This window comes from Aplidium turbinatum, chromosome 8 (assembly GCF_918807975.1).
Source record: "Aplidium turbinatum chromosome 8, kaAplTurb1.1, whole genome shotgun sequence".
Classification (NCBI taxonomy): domain Eukaryota; kingdom Metazoa; phylum Chordata; class Ascidiacea; order Aplousobranchia; family Polyclinidae; genus Aplidium; species Aplidium turbinatum.
The window spans coordinates 7,267,892-7,287,155 of NC_137479.1; the positions used below are offsets into that span (position 1 = coordinate 7,267,892).

Here is a 19,264-nt window from a genome sequence, read left to right on the forward strand (position 1 = left end):
GAATGTCACAATTGAATACCTGAAAATCAGAAGGACCCAAGTCCACATTTTTGGCAAAATGAGTTATACCCACCATCGTAATACTAACGCCTAGCGCTACCTTGTGAGCAAATGAAAGATCCAAATCCACGCTTTGAAACGTGTTATCGAAGGCAAATAAATTTGTATGATTAGCAGAATGGCCCAAGTCCAGGACTTTGGCCATTCTTTCATAATAATTTTTTTATATCTTTCATTCTTAGGCCATATACATTCTTATTCTTAAGCCATTCTTTCATAAATTGACGTTTTAAAGAATATGATGGCACTCGTTCGAACTAAATTTCGGATCCTTAAGCCTAACGCTCTTCCTAAAAAGTTGTTTTTCAAAACAAAAAAGGTCTTCAACTTCGAGAGGGGCCTTTAAACGTGGGGCTCTTTAGGTGTGGGCCCCCCTGCGACTGCAGGTATTGCAGGGGGTTACTACGCCAGTGGGCAAGGTACTATCTATCAATATATCCAAGCAAAGCGCAGTGCATTACAAATTTGTGAGGTCCTGAATATAAGAAGGGTCCAAATCCAGTGAGTTTGACGATTCGCACCGCATAAACTATAACGCACAGCAACACACAATACAGCTTTTTTGTTGTCTATTCCCATGAGTAACTACCCACATTAACCAGGCTTTGATATCTTTAACAAAAAAAAAATTGTGAAGTTTTTTTGATTTTCTTGAAATAATATCACTTGGACTTGGGCCATTCTCATTTTCAGGTATTCAATTGTATCAGTCAGACATTTAAAATATATTGGAAGGAGGGGACAACATTTTTGTTTTATGCGAGGAAGCCCCAACCGTAGTAGAAATTTTTATTAAGCGGAGAAACCCTGGTGTAACTCGCAAATTGTATTTGTTTTGGTTACGTCAGGGCCACACAGTGCAGAGTTTTAGAATTGCTTAGAAAGAGTCGTACAAGCATGTGGTGCAATAAGTTTAGCTTGTGTTACTTTTGTATAAGAAAAAAGCTTTTTTTTTTCAGGTCTACATTGAGGTTAAGAGCTGCTGAAACGTCTTTTCCCGATTTGGCAAAGAATTGTATATAGGCCAAATCAGTAGTTGGAAGGCTGGCAGGCAGCCTTTTTTTAATTGAAAAAACTCTTACAATTTACCCAATTTTTAAAAGACTTGTCACGTTTCAAATCGTCTTCAGTATGGACATGGCCATGGTCAACCTCCTAAACTTCAAACACCATAGACGATCGATCGGTCAGAGTATTTTGCAGTCATTGACAGCTCGCAGCAAAATCTTACTGACTATCTCAAGTCGACCGATCTTGAGCACTAACGAAATTCTACAAGAATCACTCTTTAGTGGAAAGCTACAATCACATTTGGTAGACGATTATCCTGAGTTCTTTGACACAGAGTCCCTTGCACAAGATTTTCGAATGATATTCAAGAAGATGCCATCCGCTGTTTGGCAAATGTTTCCGCAAGTGGAACTTTTGCTCAAAACACCAGCCAGCTCGTGTTCAGCTGAACGGTCATTTTCAACTTGGCGACGTATCAAAAATTTGTTACAATCTACCATGACACAGAAACGGCCAAATCATGCAATGGTCTGCCATGTGCACAACAAAGTTTTGAAGTCGATCAACCTTCATTGCCTCTCCAAGGACTTCGTTTTTAATTCGCTGGAGACTTGTTGCCGAGTTGCAGTGTTTGGACTTTTGCTGTCCAATGCTGACACTGACAATTAAAATACATCGCATTAGACTTGTAGCCTAGGCTATCTACTGTATTCGTTTGATTGTTGAACAGACCCCGATCTTTCAGCTCGCTTCGCTCGTCTCCCCTTTCTTTCATACTTTTTCTAGTAAATGTCCCCACCAATCTTAGAGAGCGATCGGCGCCCATGTTTACCAGTGATGTACGCGCATACAAAAAAATATTGACGCCGTCAGCGTAAACGCAAACGTTCGAAAAACCATACGCCGTATGCGTCAACGTAACTTGAAAAAAAATTTGACTGCGTCAGTGCATACACTAGCGTAAACTCATTTTGTTTGCTAGGTGTCAAACATTCACACGGCATAAACCACTCGAAACAAACAAGTTTTATTTTGAATTTCCACGAAGAAACACAAGCATCTGAAAGTGTTCATCTGACACTTTGCAGCGTTTTGGTTTCAATATGTCTTTACCCATTGAAAACATTCTTTCAACTGTAGCGCTGGAAGGTATTGGCGTGTTGTAGCGAAAAAAATACATTAAAAAGTATGCGTTGACGCTATGCGCTAAAAAACCGCGAAAACTTTACGGCGTAGCCTCAAGCGACAACTATCCAAAAAAATGTGGCCGTAAGCGTTAGCGTAAACAAAAAGTCTACGCCGCAAGTCTACGGCGTAGAATTTGCGGCGTATACATACATCTCTGATATTTACCAAAGTAGAAAAATCAGTTTAACTCTTCCGGGTTTTCCATACAGGGCAAGCCAATTTATCCACTCCGCATAAGGGAAAACACAACCTGAAAATGTAGGCTACATTGTGACAAAACAGTACAAACAGATAGATCTGTAGTAGGCTACAGACGCCGATGTTGCCAGATCGGTTTTATTTTTCTCCAATTTGAAAGATTTTGAGGAAATAACATTGGGTTGGCAAATTTTAAGTAGCCTACTGTTATTTTCATCATTAGAAACAAGTGAAAACCTTTTTTTTTTTATAGATCAGAGCATTTAAGTTCAAAATATAGAGTAGCTGTGCTTCTATCCAGTCAAGGAATGTGTTCAATGTGTTGGGAAATTTGCACTGGCCTTAGAAACTTTTGGCACGGTGCTGTGGACTGTTACAGGTAGCTTAGGCATCTGGCAACAATGCTTCAATCAAAGTTCCTTTGAAAAAATGACAGCTTAGGTCAGCAGAGCTAATGCAGTGGTATGTACTGTGGATTCTAGTTTTTGTTGCTGTGTTTCAGCTATCCAACTCAGTTAAGGTAGCGTTGAAGAAAGAGCTAAACCATTCCAAACAATCGGAGGCTTTTAATTTTTCAAGGCCAAAATCAAATTTTTTTGAATCTGAAGGGAAATATTTCGCAGATTATGTTGACACTTCTATTGGTGAAGAAGTGGACCGCGAGCTACTTCCTGTGTTAGACGAACGTTTGACCAATCTACTAAATTTAAAAATAAAAATTACTGGAAAAAAGGCTGTGCTTAGTAAACCTTCAGCATTAACAAGGGACGAAAAGCGGCATATTGTGGATGAATTCAATAAACATCGACTGTCCGTTACTCCTCCTGCCTCAAATATGTTGAAAATAGACTGGCACGACGAAGCAGGAAAAATTGCGGCAAAACATTCCAGACAGTGCAAATATGCTCACAATTCTTACAAAAACAGACAGGTTGCAGGATTTTTGCCATACCTTGGTGAAACTATAAATTTTAATACAGAAGGTGAATTGCCAGTAAAAGAAGCCATAACAAGAGCAATAGATGAAGGAATTAATGAGAAAGATTTTTATGATTTCGATACCGGAGTTTGTTATCGAACGTGCTATCGGTACACTCAGTATGTATGGGCTAACACCCGTATTGTAGGGTGTGGTCTCAGCACCTGCAAAAACATGGTAGTGGCAGGCAGAAGCTATACAACAGTACAAGTATTTGTGTGTAATTTTGGACCAAGGGGTAATCTTTTTGGCCCTGGACCCTACAAAAAGGGACCACCTTGCACTAACTGCCCATCTTACTCCATTTGCCATAAAGATAAACTTTGCCTCTACGTCCCACCGCCTTCAACTACGTCGTCTTATCGTAGGACAGAAGTGAACAATGGTCGCACAACAAACAGAGCTGGAAATGATGACGAAGGTGGCGCAACAATCGATTCTGCCACGAACATTATTACCATTCCAAAGGGGAATCAGTTTGTCACATGCAAATCATCGCAGCTTTCTCTCATTCAATTGTGCAATCTGTATTTTGTTACCTTGATAATGAATCTTTGTTTTTGTGGTTAAAGTTTTTTCATAAAGGAGTCGATGTGAACAGGGCCGGATTTAGCTGATGGGGGGCTCGGGGCACTTTTAGATCGGGGGAACGCCATGCAAAAAATTTTTTCAAGCCTACGGCGCGAAAAACCATCTCTACGTCGACAGTAGCATCAGTCCAGTGCTGCACAGCATTTTGCAGAAACTTTAAAGGCCAAAGGGACAAAAATAACACAAAATCACATTTTAACCACATAGGGGGGCCCTTCAAAAGTCGGGGGGCCCGGGGCAACTGCCCCCCCCTAAATCCGGGCCTGGATGTGAAAATATTTTCCAGTGAAAAGAATTATATAAAAAATAAAGTTCTGAAACCAGATGCTGGTTTGTTACAAAGCAATGACGCTTTATCAAGCCCGTATGTTGTAACTTATTTGTGACTGAAATATCAGTGATTGGTGGCACGTCGCGTAACCACCAATGAGCTTAAGCATTATTTCAATCAAGCAAATCAAATGGAAGTCGAATTTAAAACCACGCTAAGAAAAATATGCGGTGACGGTAGGCTACGACAAACTTGTTCAGTATTTTTTTTTTTTTTTGTTCAGTAGCCTACATGGTAACAGGAAAAAAAAGTTTTGCAGAAATCTAAGTGCTTCGTAATAAAACTGAGACATCATAAACGATAGGGTAAGTTATTGAGGAGTAGGCTGAAACCATGGCGACCTATGTCGGTTACTGTGGCTGAAGCTTTTTGAGCTAAGTCATTACTGGCAAGGTAAATACTTTCCCTCAATAAGTTCTTTGCTAACTTTCTGTTGCGGAAGACATCAACGTCTGCACCCACTAACACAACGAAGTGAATGAGTCTTTGTATTGAGGTTGCAAGTGAAAACATTCGACGTTAATTACTTTAATGGCTGTGTAATCAGAAGAGAATTGCATCAAAAGGTAAAACGAATACATTAATTCTTGCGCATCGGGATTGTATTCGAAGCGAAACGTTCAAACGAATTTGTTGTCGTAGTCGACACTGCAAATCACTTATTGTCTAACAGCACCACATAAAAGACAGCACAAGCACTTAAACTATTCATTACTCACAGCCTTAAATGAACGTTTCACATGCTAGACCTACTGAGCCCCATTCTATCACAATAAAAACATAATAGTACAACCAAGCTATTACAGTACAACCCTAATTTCCAGCAGTTTGCAGCAATATTGACATCATATTCCTCACAGTCATCAAATTAGTTTGCACTAGGGTTGTGTTTTACTCAGCAGCGATAAAATCCATTAGAAGCTACTTTTGATGTCTGATGAAACGATAAAAATAAAGCGAGTTGTAATAATAACGTTGTTTAACATCTTATGGATGATCGTTCATTGCTGTCATTGAACCAACATTTATTACCTGCTGTTCACATTCGAATAATAGACAACACAGTTGCTAGAGTACTCGAAAATTGCCTAGGATACAGTCAAGGTAGCGGATTAGCAAAAATCATAGACGACAATACACAATCATAAACGTAATAACATTGCATTAAATTTTTATCTGCCATTATAGCCTAACATTCAACAAATACTTTTTATAAGCTATTTTTAAAAGGTGTAATATCCGCAGAAAAAGGTATCATCTCTTTAATTATTTCCATTGCTATAGTTTAACAGTAGGCTACAACTACTGTATTGAATTGATATTTTGATTGCGAAAACAAGGCTCTATATCGTCATCTGATTTGCGCATAGGTAATTAAATACAAGTTTGAATTGCATGATCAGTGGACAAATCTTTCGCTATAAAAGGTGTAACTTCACTAAAATTTAAAATTTTATTGCACTAATGCATCCATGAGCTCTTGAAAGGAATGGACGAACCACTTCGCGTTCTCCTTCACCTTGGATCGGACCACGTTTCCTCCGAACCCGATGAAAGCATTCTTTAAAAAAAAAACACCACATGAATAGAAAGCTATTGATATAGGCTATTACTTTGATGTTAGCTTACACACATCATGCTATATGTCGATTTTTTCTCTCCGTGAGACATTACGTGCAGGTAAATTGAGTAAAACAATGACATTTTCATACTGTTAAAAACTATGACTAAAAATACGTAAAAAAATTATAAGCAATGCTCATTTCAACGAGTTTAATCTTTTAGCTAGCTATATGATAAGGTGCGTATTGTTGTGTCAACGTCACACCAGGCAGCACGTTAAAGGGATACTAAAGGAAAAACCTAACTTGGCGATTTTCCACGTTCTTTGTGTTTAACATGCTACCATAAAACGATTTTCAATAAAATTTTGCCCCATTGCGGTCTGATCAGCATTCCGCTCGTGCTTTTGTTAGAGCTTTCAAAACGGGAATAGGCGTGAGCAGCGAAGCGTACGACTGTACAGTCTACGTCACTATAGACTAGCAATCAGCTGATTGAGCAATACTTGTTACTGCGGGCGATTTAAATGTAGGCTATTTATGTATGTACATCAAACCAGCAGATTTCAACATCAAAACATCAGACAGTTTGATCAAAACATCAGATCTGATGTTAAAACGTCAAATGTGGTAACGTGGCTTTTGTTATTGCTGTCGATGGTGACGTATTCTCGAGCAGTGTTTCCACTTTTTGGTCATTTTGAAAAAATTAAAAATAAATGAAACGTTGGACTTTGGGCCTTGCCAGTGCCATTGAAAACGATTTTTTTTCGGTATTTTTTTTTGAAATGTAGGCCTATTCTTGAATATTCAGTTTACGCATTTTAACGCTTAATTCCCATTTGAAAATTTCATTTAGTATGCCTTTAAGAAACTGAGCACTGACACAAATTCGAGTTCAGTGTGATACGCTATAATGCGAACTTGGTCTTAAACCGTATGATAAAGCGTCGTTTAAAATGGATTATACTATTTATGATTATTTTATTACACTATGCATCCTTTTGGATCATTGGTGAAGTCAAAAGAAGATTTTAATGAAAAGTTTAGTGACAAAGTTGTATTTTGGCAACTTATCAATGTCTTGATTATTTCAAAACAAATATTTCAGAGAAGCAAAAGTACAAATTTTGTTCCAACATTTGAATTTTAGACAAATGGTTGGGGAAAAAAAACAATTGTTTTTTTTATTTTCGTATTTAAAAAAAAAACAAAACAATATGTTTCTGAAAAAACGAGCACAAAAAAAAACGACTCACATCTCTATAAAAGACATTAAAAAAAATCTGGCAACACTGAAGTCGAAATCGTCTATTTTTCGCACGACTTCACAGCCCTGTTAACATGGGGGAAGTGTACTTACTGCAGGGGGACATGCTTCCATATCTGTAGCGCCATCACCAATCATGACCAAGCTGCAAAGATAAAATATAAAGTTAGAAATTGGAATACTGGTCAATGAACGAGAGTTAAAATTAAAGTTAGCTAATTTGCGAAGTAGCTTTTGTCAAGTAGTCTGTTTCTCGGCAGCCGATTGCTGCAAGAACTGACACCCCTAGATACGGTTGCTACACCACAGCTTTGTAAACGGTCCAGCAGCATTTTTGCTCTGCTCCGTCTTACGCAGCAAAACATAGAGTGTTGATATACTCACTGTATAGCAAAATCATATAATTTTAGTTCACTGGTACTGCCAAAAAGACTTACTTTTTGAAGCTATACTTTTCTTTCAATATTGCCGCCACTTCTGCTTTGCCTCCAGTTCTAGAAGTTGGACATTCCTTATCGAAACCAGCAAAACTTCCTGGTTACAAATTAATCTTAATATTCAGCATCTAACATTGCAGTATATGTATTCGGTGAGATACGTTGGATAACTGATACCATACTATAAAATACGTCGTTTTAGCAATGAAGTCTTGAAAAGTGAAGTAGCCTACTAACTGCAAGTGATGTCCCGTAACATCAGGGACGAACAATGGTGACAAAGCTTTGGAGAATTTAAAGTGAGCATGAATAGTTTGATTGGTTGTAGGAATCTTCGTCCTCAGACTGAGAAAGCTTATTTACATGCTTAATCCTGGTAGTTTCGCATACTTGCACAGGCTTTGAACCACTGACGCAGGCTCGGCCATCGAGACTGACTGAGTGACGTTTCTGGTTGTTGAAGTGATTATTCGAACTAATTCGAACGAAGTGATTATTTGAAGAGTATGATTATTCGACTCACTAAGTGCCACTGAATGGAGAGCAGTCCTTGAAAAGCGCACATCGCGAGAGTCGAATTAGCGCGGTTTGATTTTTTTTATATATACAAAGACCAATTGAACTACTAGGGGCGGACAAAGTCATTGAGGGAGTAAGCCAACAGCCCAACACGTGCAACAAAAACAACAAAAATCCCATTTTATGACATGACATTCGAATAAATCAGAGTTCAGTCAATACTTATCCAAAACCATTATATAAACATTGTTATGCCAATAATATATCCTGGTTTTAGTAATTACCATCAAAGTAGTAAAGCAAGCGATTGGCGAAAATGTTTTCTATTTCAATATCAAGTGTCTTTGCTGCAGGTTCAATTATTTCTCTCATTCCTCCAGAAACCAAGAAGACTGCGCAGCCACGAGATTTCAACAAAGAAATCAGTTCCCTGAAAAAGAAATCCTAACTTAGTTTGTGCCTTGGAATTAATCCTAGAATGTAGTTAAATCATTCAAATGTAGTTTGTTAATTTTAGTTCATGATTGATTCATTCGGGAGGGCTTGCGACAAATTCTAGATTTAAATGCTTCAAAAACGGAAAGCTTTTGAATTAAGCTAAATACATCACTACAGCAAGATTAACAATATGATTAATAACACAAGCCAACACACTTTTTGTGTCAGCATAGTAAATGTCAATCTAGGGTATATTTTGGATGCTGAATTCAAAAATCACGTCAGATTTTTTGTATCACATCAGGATTTTATGATATCTGAATGCTGTTTTGGTAAAAATTGGTAAAATCGACTCCTGATCTATATTGGTAGACTATGGCGTTTCATGGAATTTGAACTCTTTTTTTGTCAACAAGGTCTGTGATAAAGCCTAAATTCATCACGATAAAGTCTAAAGTTTACACAAGAGATACAAACATAATATTAATGAAAACATTGAGGTATTTCAAGACCTGTTTTTTTTTTTTTGTTTTTTTATTGAAGTGTGGTAACTTGAACCCAATTCTTCAAAGTTTATCTGCTAACACTAAACGTTCAACGTCATTTTTTGTTGCAAAAGAGTAGGCTACATTGTTATTTTTTTCGTGTTAAGAAGTAGGTTTGGTGGCTTTGCAAATCCCCAATACATATTTTAAACCTTTTGGTTTTGCCATCTTTTCCTTTTGTTGGTGCTACGGTTGTGTGTTTGCAATGTCATTCGCTATTATGTTTGCGCCAGCAAAGAAAAATAAAATTGAAGAAATTGAATAGAATAGACACTTAAAAATAGGTTGAATTCTACAGACAAAACGGAAATTCACATGCACATTTGGGAAACGTTACTCTGGACAAACTTTCGCTTGCATGATTTTTGTGAATGTTGTGAGTGGATTTAGGATTTCCATTGATCTATCATCTTAGGTTTTCCACAAAAGCTTTACATGCAGCATGTGTGGAGCCCATGATTTGTCCTGATCACCCAGGCGAATTTTAAAGTATGTAAGATATGCTTGTTTCACAAAACTTGTTATGATTTGCCTTTGGTTAGGAACAGTAGCCTATAACTGCCACATATGTAACAAAGAACATCAGGGTCATTTTTACACTTTTTTGAAGATGTCATTCTGCTACTTATTCACACCACAAACAGAATTAACACCTTGCTAATATGAAAAAATCTGAATACATGAAAATTCAAATAAGAATGAGTCATAGACAAGTTTCACATTATAACCTTAAATCTCCATGTTCAGCGAAAAAGATAAAACCGATGTTATATATCAAAAAGTAGAATGGTACTAAGCATTCAGGCGAAAGTGAATGTAACCCGGCCTGTAAGGGGTGGTCTATGGACAGTTCTCAGAAGGTACATAAGTTGGATGGTCTACCATAGACAGATGGTCCACTAGCCAGATGGTCTAGGTGACTCTTTTGACCAGTGGACCATCTAGCTAGGGGGGCTTCTGACTAGTGTACCTTCTAAAGCAGGGGTCGGCAACCTACGGCCCGCGGGCCAGGTCCGGCCCGCCAGGCGCTTCGTTCCGGCCCGCTAGCAGTTCCAAGCAAAAGCACGCAATTCGGCCCGCGACGATAAATAAGTTGTTTTTTGCATGCTAAAATCATAGTGCAACAAAACCACGGATACTACCTCGTGCTACAAATTATATGCTTCATTGCACACGTTTCACTTTTGTGCAAAAGTTTAACTAGACTGATTCAATAAGATGATGCAATCTTGAACAAGCCAGATGACATCACAATGCTGGAAATCAAGAAAAAGGAAATTTTTGCTGGAAATCAAGAAAAAGGAACACTTATATATCTTTTTGGTTTGGGAACACTTATCTTTGTGAACAATTATTTTCCAAGATGAACTTTGCAAAAAATAAACTTCGATCACGTTTATTTGTTTTTTTGTTTGTCGTATCCAGGATTACACCCGGTGGTTGAAGATTTAGATTAAGTGGACGGGAAGGCAAGGAAGCCAATATTCGTGTCCACCTTCAGGCATGCCTTTAAGTGCCCTGCCAAAGACACAGCCGCATGCTCTTGAGCGGTGTCGAACCGGCGTCCTTTCGAACGAAGTTCCAAGGTTCTCACCACTCGGCTATGCAGCCGACGTTTATCTGATGAACATGTTAATGATGTTTTACAAATTTCTTGTTCCAATATCAAAACTGACTTTGGCAATTTGGCAAAAAAATGCAAACAACATCAACATTCACATTAAATTGTTACACACATTTGTTCTTTTAATAATCGGTTTCAAAGTAATAAATTCCTTTTATCATATCAATGAACATATTATATAAGCATGAATAGGAGTGTAAAACGCCATGCAATTTAAGGGTAAGATATTCGCGTTTCGGAAAAGCTGTCCCGGCAGTTACGGCCCGCCAGTATATTTTATTTTATCAAATTGGCCCGCGGCTCAAAAAGGTTGCCGACCCCTGTTCTAAAGGTAGGTCGGTCACTCCAATGGTCATGGTGTCATCACACATCTCCAAATGTTACAAAATAAAATCATTTCCATGAATATGACAAATTTTCAAACACTATTGGCTCATAAGGTCTTTATAAAACGGTAACAGTAAGAGAAAATTCGGCCAAAAAGCCAATATTATGAGAAAAAATATCATGCAAAAATCCTCTAAAACCTGATGTGACGGGTAAAATCTGATGTGATTTTTGAAATCAGCAGCCTCAATATACTCCAAACCACATATTGCAGACACAAATTTTTTTTATCTTTTTTGTTGGCCTGTGTAGTTCAAGCAATTTGATCTGAAGAACAGAGTATTAAAACAATAACTAAAAATGGAAGAAAAATTATATATCAAAGAATAAACATGAACTATTGGTTGTGTCTAGTGAGATGAATTGCAAACACTGAGAGGCCAGTAATGAGACAATGTTGCATACAGTTAGTTGATTAGTTTATACATATGTATTCTATTTGTTATTTCGTGGTGATGGTCTTTCATAAAATGCTCGAAAAACTACAAAATTATTATTAGCATTTCATCTTTCAGCATGATTAACATTTCCAGAGTGTCAGATCATGCGTGATAATAATATGTCACGAGAACCTAGAATGGGGGAAATACAATGTAACATTGTGAATACAATTGCCTAACGAATTGATTGTGACACAACTAATCATTGTAGTGAACAACTATGATTGAAACTACACTCAAAATTTAAAATCGTTTACAATTATGCCAAACTTGTGGGAAAAGTATCATTGAAAAATAATTTGTAATGTGAACCATCAACTAATTTGACTTGTCATATACCTAATGAAGAGTAGACAAAGACAATGCATATGTCCTCTAGTCAGATGCTTTCAGCTAATGTTAGTGAATAACTATTGGTATACCAATACATCAATGCAGTGGGAGTGCAAATGTGTAGAAAAAAGCGGATGTCAAAACTGACAACACAACAAAAAGATTCAGAGTGAGCTAAGACAAATGTACATTGGCAAAACACTGAGCAAAGCAGAGACCAACAAGTGAAGCAAAGAGAATATACAAACTTACAGCAAGCCCCTGTTTTTACTTAGGAATACATAAAAATAGAACAGTTACATTGTGATATGAGTGGATTTTATCCAACATTTTATATTTTAAATGTATAAAAGCAATTCATACTTGACACCTGGAGTAAGCTGTGGCGGATGGCTATCAATGAACCCCTGAATGACATTGATGCTCGGCTTGATAATGTTAAGTCTGGCTTGCAAGGATTCTTGAAACGTAACTGTTCCACCCATTGCTCTGTTTGTCCTAACAATTTGCACATAAATATAGGGTCAGAGAATATTTTAACAGCTTCACAATGTTGTGAAAAAAAAGTAAAATAGTTCACTTTTAAAAAAATCAAAGAATCTTCTTTTTGTTAACTCTTTTAATCTTAATAAATACTACTATCCACTTTTTTTCTTCTTAACTAACATAGCTATGATATCTTCAATATTACATTATCTTAACCAAGAAATCATGCTCAGAATAGCTGAGACAACGCAAAGAATCTCAAAATAGTTTCATCAAAAACAAATAAACTTTCCTACCATTCTTTGACTTTTTCACCTACTCCACAATAGGCAGCTAAAGCATCAACTCCTTCATCTTTACACAAAGTACTATCAACATCGAAGCAGACAGCATCAGCACTCTTCCAGATCAACTTAATATCATTAACAGACATTTTAATAGTTATATATATAGGCTAGGATAATCAAATATAGTTATTAATACCATCTAAACCAGTGGTTCTCAACCGGGGGTCCGCGGACCCCAAGGGGTCCGTGAAGCGATTTCCGGGGGTCCGCGAAAGTTTCCGAGTTTTCAACATGACGGATAAATTAAGAAATTTAAAAATTGTTTGTGCTTTGTTTATGTATTAGCCTACAGTGATACTTAAACTGTAAGTCGCAACGCACTGGTGCGTCGTTTGAAATTTCAAAGGACATTGCACAAAGGTTTGGTTTCTTAACTAAAATATCATATAAATTACTTAAACCTTTTAATAAGGCTATGTTGGCTATGTTCAACTAAATTCTGTTAAGACAGCAGATTGTTGATCAATGCTTAACTTAGAAATGCAAACGTTAGTCAGCAGTCTATCACTACTCACAGTTTTGCAATGACTGTGATCATAACGAATTAATATTGATTCCAAATGAAAAAAAGGAGAAATTCTTTGTAACAGTCGCAAGTATTCTATTAACTTTTGATAAAAGTTATAGAAAAACATCAAATGAGCATATAGCTTACCGATGTTTGATCCTGTGTGCCAACATCAGCCCTCGAAATTAGCTTCCGTCTACGACGGCAAAAACATTGCCGTCGCCAAATCAACAAACCTGGGATTGCGGCGACAATTGCCGTAATGCTTTGATCAAACGAAATTTTATGCGCTTCTTCTTCATCGTGTGTCACACGGCGGTAGCCCAGAGCATCACGCAAGCTATTTTATGCGCTGACAATGCTCTTGTGAGCTGTAAAAAGTTTGCAACCTTACAAATACTGGCTTAATTGTTACGCAAAAGTTATTCTTTCATCGAATGCTTATTTTTTACCAGTGTCGTTGCGAATATAAAAAGTGGTACAAAATTGGATAAATGGTTCTTCGGCAGTAAAGAAAAGTAATGCTTCCGATCATATGGTATCGAGCGTTCATGAAAGGGCAGTTTTGCGTCTTCCAGTGACGAGGCGACAACCTCATCCTCCGATTCTGACTGGTTCTTTATCCAACAGACTTTGTGTTGCTCGGAGTATCCTACTTGTGCCGAAATTATGTGAGTGTATGCGTAAATCGAGGCAATCTTCTCGCAGGGAGCTATTGATTTGTTACCGGTACCTGATTGAGCAATTAACGTTATTTCATGATTCAACGTCGCTAGATGTCAAATTAATGTAAAACAAACGTAAATTTCTTATTGGGCATTGTTGTTACGCGATATAACCCGCCGGGAAAATTAAATCGACTTGTGCTGACTCGAACGTTGAATCAACCCAAAATTAACTTACTTTTCCCGCCTTGAGTTATTTAACCTGAATTACCGTAACAGCGTGCGTATCGCGTTGTTTGCTTTATCGCTACTTTTGGTATTATTACATCACAACAAATCAAACAGTGCGATCGCGATAGACTATTAAGACATCGATTATTTTTTTCTCTTCTCGTTTTATATGTTTTGGTAGAATTTTTTCGCAATAAACGTTCACAGCAATTGCCGAGGCAATTTCCACTTTTGCCGTTTGGCCTCGTCAACGTTTTTGCGAAGTAAAAATATGCCAATTTCGAAGACTGTTTGAGTGTTCACAGCAAGTAAAATAGTCCGAGGTGAGGTCTTGGTGCGATGTTTCTGCTGATTAAACTCCCGCTGCGAGTAAATCAAACAGGAAAAAATTTTGAACAATTTTTGTCTGAATTAAATGCTCATTTTGCGACGGCATTTTTATTGCCGTAGCAGAATGGCCATTATGACATTTGCGGCGGCATCCACCACGGCAATTGCCGTGTGCCGCCGCTAATTTCGAGGACTGCAACATATAGCTCATAAGTCATAACATAATTTCGTCAATCTCATCAATCGTCAAGTGCGTTGCGAATTCAGCAAATTCTTTTAAGTGTGTTGCTTTGAAACTTATGTAACATATGATTCCATAAGGAAACGCGATATACCAAAATTTCAAATTGAAATTTTTAGGGGTCCGCGACCGCTTCGAAGACACCAAAAAGGGTCCACCAAGACAAAAAGGTTGAGAACCACTGATCTAAACCCTTGACAGCCTGTTTCACCTAAAGGAGGATCATCAGAAGGTCCTTATTCAAATAGAAATTTCATTTTGGATTTAAAATGCTCCCCGGTCTTTGTCAACAAATGTCATGTTAACATACCAATGTATGTCTGGTTTGCGTCAGGCAAACAACTAAATTTATACACAACATTCGAAGAAAGAGCAAAGAGGGTAGGCGACTTCAGTTGAAGATAAAGGTCCACTTTAAATATGTTTTATAACATAGATAACAGTATGAACGTCCCATGAAAATTTATGTTTTATAAGTTTAGCTAGGTTTTTTTGCAAAACCTGTTGAATCTTTTCCTAAAAAGGGAATACTACTAAAATAACTAAAATTTACTTCTTCAAGCATGTCCTTTGGTTTATCAGCCATGAAGGTGTTTCAAGACTTTATTGAAAACATGAGAAGGATATCCATTTTAAAAATAAAACATGTTTTTCAAATTCTTAACTTCTTTCTGAAACAACTGGTCATCAGAACACACCAAACGAACACGAGATAACAGACACAAGATTAAACCAGATTTCCAATTTGTTACCCAAACTTAGCACTTAAATCCAAAGTTAACAACCAAAAGTGCAATTAAAGAGCACATTGCTAATGCTTCTTGTGGAACGTGCACTGATAATGTCTTGATCAACCAATTGAAAATCATCTCTGCAGGCAGATCCTTCAGACTAAGATCATGGAAGCCTTAAGAATCAAATGTAATAATCCGTCTCTGAACCGGCAGTTATTCGCCTGTGGCTCATTGTTCCTTTTGTGTGTGTTCTAATAGTTTGTCACAATGTCACATGCCTGTGGGTTACACCTCCAGTGATATGTTTCCTGCGGTATAATTTACTCTTAATCATTCTTGTATCACTTGTTCAGTTTGTGCTTTTCAGTTCGGAGTGTCGTTACAGTTATAATGCATGGTCAAACTTATAATTTTCGTTTCACCTTTTTGTATTTGGCCGATACATTATCATTAAGTATTTCATGTATACATATAATACATATTGCAAATTTAGCTAATTCCTGATGAGGACACACGTGTCGTACATGTCGAAAACGTTTGAGTTAATTTTTTTATATTACTTTGTTATAAAACCTGTTGAACCCGCTAAAGTTACCTTGTTTGTATAATACAAAAGATTGACCAGCAATTTTTATAGGTTTTTGCAAAATTTAATTATTTCAGACATACTCCATAACCCGGGTTTTTTGGAGGCCAACAAACTCCATAACCCTGGTTTTTTGGAGGATCAGGCAGGTTTAGTTAATATAGCCTGCAGCATTAAAATGTGTCTTGTTAATCGATGACCAGTTGACCACGTTATCCAAATACACTTGCACATGCTTTTTACTGGGTGCAACGTATTTTGTCCCCTGAACACTTCACCCCCCGATTTCATCTCCTGAAAAGATAGAGAAAAAATTACAACAGAGCCGTAACAACATACCTGAGTGCATACTGAGGTCATCGTCTTGCTTGAGTAAACAGAGAAATATAGCCTTAGAGGCTAAACCAGTGGTTCTCAAACTTTTTCAAAAAAATTGTTGAACGGTCCCCTTGCGATTTTTTTAACGACTCACGGTCCACCAAAAACTTAAGGAAAATTAGCGCAAAAGCGGTAAATAATAATTTATTTGTTACATGCACGTACAAATGCACACGTCAATAAAATGAGTGCACCTGCTTGAGTGTTATCAGTTCTATGTTAAGTTCCGTTTGGTTCAATATGATCGTGATATTATGCATTACATCCAACCTGTTTTAAGATAGATATCAATGTGACATTGACTTGTGTATCTTTGATACCACCTGCGACAAAATGTTTTCCGATAGCTCAGATATTCTCCTACTCACAGAGTCGTTTGACAGAGACACTTGCTTCAGCTTTTGAGCTTCAGGTTCCCCCGAAATGTTTGATACAATAACTTGGTAACAAGGCAAGATCAGTTGTTCTCCGATGGTGTGAGGCCTTTTAGGGATAGCTATTTTTCTTGCAACTTCTTAGGAGGGCCTTAACCCTGCAGTATTTTCCTTGCATTGATCACTAGTACTATCAAATCTTGATCTAACTAAACTATTAGCTTGCCGTTTAAAAAAATCTGCATCTTTGTTTTGATAATCTGGATGATGTGTTACCAAATGTATTTTCAGCTTGCTAGGTTTTAGAGCAGAACTTGCTAAAACTTTACAGCATAGCACGCACTGCGACTTTTCCTCCAGAATGTAATAATGTATCACAGTGAAACCAAATTGAACATGGAATCATTGAATCTTAATTTTTTTCGAGGCTGAGCCATTTTCACTTTTTGTACTCAAATTTAGGTTAAAAATTCAATTAGTAAAGTTATTAGTTTTTGGCTAATAATTGACTAAGGCAAAAAAGCTAAAAGTTCGGAAAGGCATTCAATTCAAAACTTAAATCAGTAAAATTAAATAACCAGCCTTAATCAACTTCGCCTACCTCCTTTTTAGTCAAGCATATTTCGTAATACTGTTCTTGATCTGGTAAACACGAGTGTTGTAGGAGTACGTCAGCACGTCACCACTATGGACTCCTTGATGTCACAAAAGCAATGGAAACGAACCACCCTCATTCTGACCACCCTCATTCTGGCAGAATAATTTTTTGGTGATCCGCCTAAAAAAATCATCCGTAAAAAATTGCGCGGTTAACAATGCGATGAAAGCAGCAACATTCGGAAGCTGATAAAATCGGTAGGCACTTTAACATGCAGATATCCAATCCACCATGAACCAACCAGATGTTACGTTGTCTGTCCAATTGTGACCATTCCAGCATTCAGCCAGAGACTTGATTATTACTTTGAACTTTGTTGGGTAATTACAGAAGAAAAAAGAGCTATAGCAGTGGTGAGAATCAAACCCACGTCAATGAAATGACTAGCCTACCACCACCCTAACCCTCTGCGCCAAGCCAACCGATAGCAAAGCGATGACTTAATTTAGCTAGAATTTGCGTTTTTCCTTTGTTCTTTCTCTACGCAATCTTGATGACGTCACAAACAGCGTAGCTTCTGATTGGTTCGTGCTGGATTGGATATCTGCATGTTAAAGTACCTACCGATAAAATCACTTCTCCTTACCACATCAAAGCAAATGTTATATTTTTTCCATAGCCAAATGAACAGTGAACACAGAAATTTAAATAAAAAACTCAACTTGTCAAAGATAAAGCAACTGCAATTGCGAAAAGTTAGACATAAAATCGTATCTATTAAGACTGCGATATGTGATACGGCAAGAAAAATAAGCATCACAAAAACGACTATAAAAATATTTTCCCGAAATATTTTTCGGAATTTTATTTTTGAATCATGTTCAGAGTTAATAATATTTTTATTTATTTTTATAATATTTTTATGTTCAGAAAATATTTCTATTTTCTCGAAATAAAAATATTTTCTCGAAATATTTTTCGGAATTTTATTTTTGAATCGTCTTCAGAATTAAATTTCCTTTCCAGGGGTGGCAAGCTCGTGGTGGGGCAGACGAAGGAAACGCGAGCAGAATGGTTTAAAAATAGGGTAAATGTCTTACGTATTTAAAAATAAATAGAGATTTTAACGTTTATAGACGCCTTCAATTAGGCGTCTATAAAAATATTTTCTCGAAATATTTTTCGGAATTTTTATTTTTGAATCGTGTTCAGAATTAAATTTCCTTTCTAGGGGTGGCAAGCTCGTGGTGGGGCAGACGAAGGAAACGCGAGCAGAATGGTTTAAAAATGGGGTAAATGTCTTACGTATTTCAAAATAAATAGAGATTTTAACGTTTATAGACGCCTTCAATTAGGCGTCTATAAAAATATTTTCTCGAAATATTTTTCGGAATTTTATTTTTGAATCGTGATCAGAATTAAATTTCCTTTCCAGGGGTGGCAAGCTCGTGGTGGGGCAGACGAAAGAAACGCGAGCAGAATGGTTTAAATATGGGGTAAATGTCTTACGTTATTAAAAATAAATAAAGATTTTAACGTTTATAGACGCCTTCAATTAGGTGTCTATAAAAATATTTTCCTGACATATTTTTCGGAATTTTATTTTTGAATCGTGTTCAGAATTAAATTTCCTTTCCAGGGGTGGTAAGCTCGTGGTGAGGCAGACGAAGGAAACGCGAGCAGAATGGTTTAAAAATGGGGTAAATGTCTTACGTATTTCAAAATAAATAGAGATTTTAACGTTTATAGACGCCTTCAATTAGGCGTCTATAAAAATATTTTCTCGAAATATTTTTTGAAATTTTATTTTTGAATCGTGTTCAGAATTAAATTTCCTTTCTAGGGGTGGTAAGCTCGTAGTGGGGCAGACGAA

General features: G+C 37.1%; 2 protein-coding genes across 3 annotated transcripts; one reads left to right on the forward strand and one right to left on the reverse strand.

Moving 5' to 3' along the window:
• Positions 1-2,911: 2,911 nt before the first annotated feature.
• LOC145776011 (GLIPR1-like protein 1) lies at positions 2,912-4,202 on the forward strand. Its single transcript, XM_082587420.1, has one exon. It carries the CDS (start codon positions 2,912-2,914, stop codon positions 4,004-4,006), a length of 1,095 nt encoding a protein of 364 aa, XP_082443546.1. The 3' UTR covers positions 4,007-4,202.
• Positions 4,203-4,833: 631 nt separating this feature from the next.
• LOC145775567 (phosphoserine phosphatase-like) lies at positions 4,834-17,533 on the reverse strand. Of its 2 annotated transcripts, XM_082586872.1 has the most exons (7): positions 17,395-17,533; positions 12,696-12,811; positions 12,277-12,411; positions 8,431-8,576; positions 7,628-7,724; positions 7,284-7,335; positions 4,834-5,919 (listed from the first exon to the last, which is right to left on the reverse strand). In XM_082586872.1, exons 3-7 carry the CDS (start codon positions 12,396-12,398, stop codon positions 5,812-5,814), a joined length of 525 nt encoding a protein of 174 aa, XP_082442998.1. In that variant the 5' UTR covers positions 12,399-12,411; positions 12,696-12,811; positions 17,395-17,533; the 3' UTR covers positions 4,834-5,811. The 2 variants fall into 2 exon arrangements, with proteins under 2 accessions (XP_082442998.1, XP_082442997.1); XM_082586871.1 differs by lacking the exon at positions 17,395-17,533 and having other exon boundaries at positions 12,696-12,862.
• Positions 17,534-19,264: the final 1,731 nt, after the last annotated feature.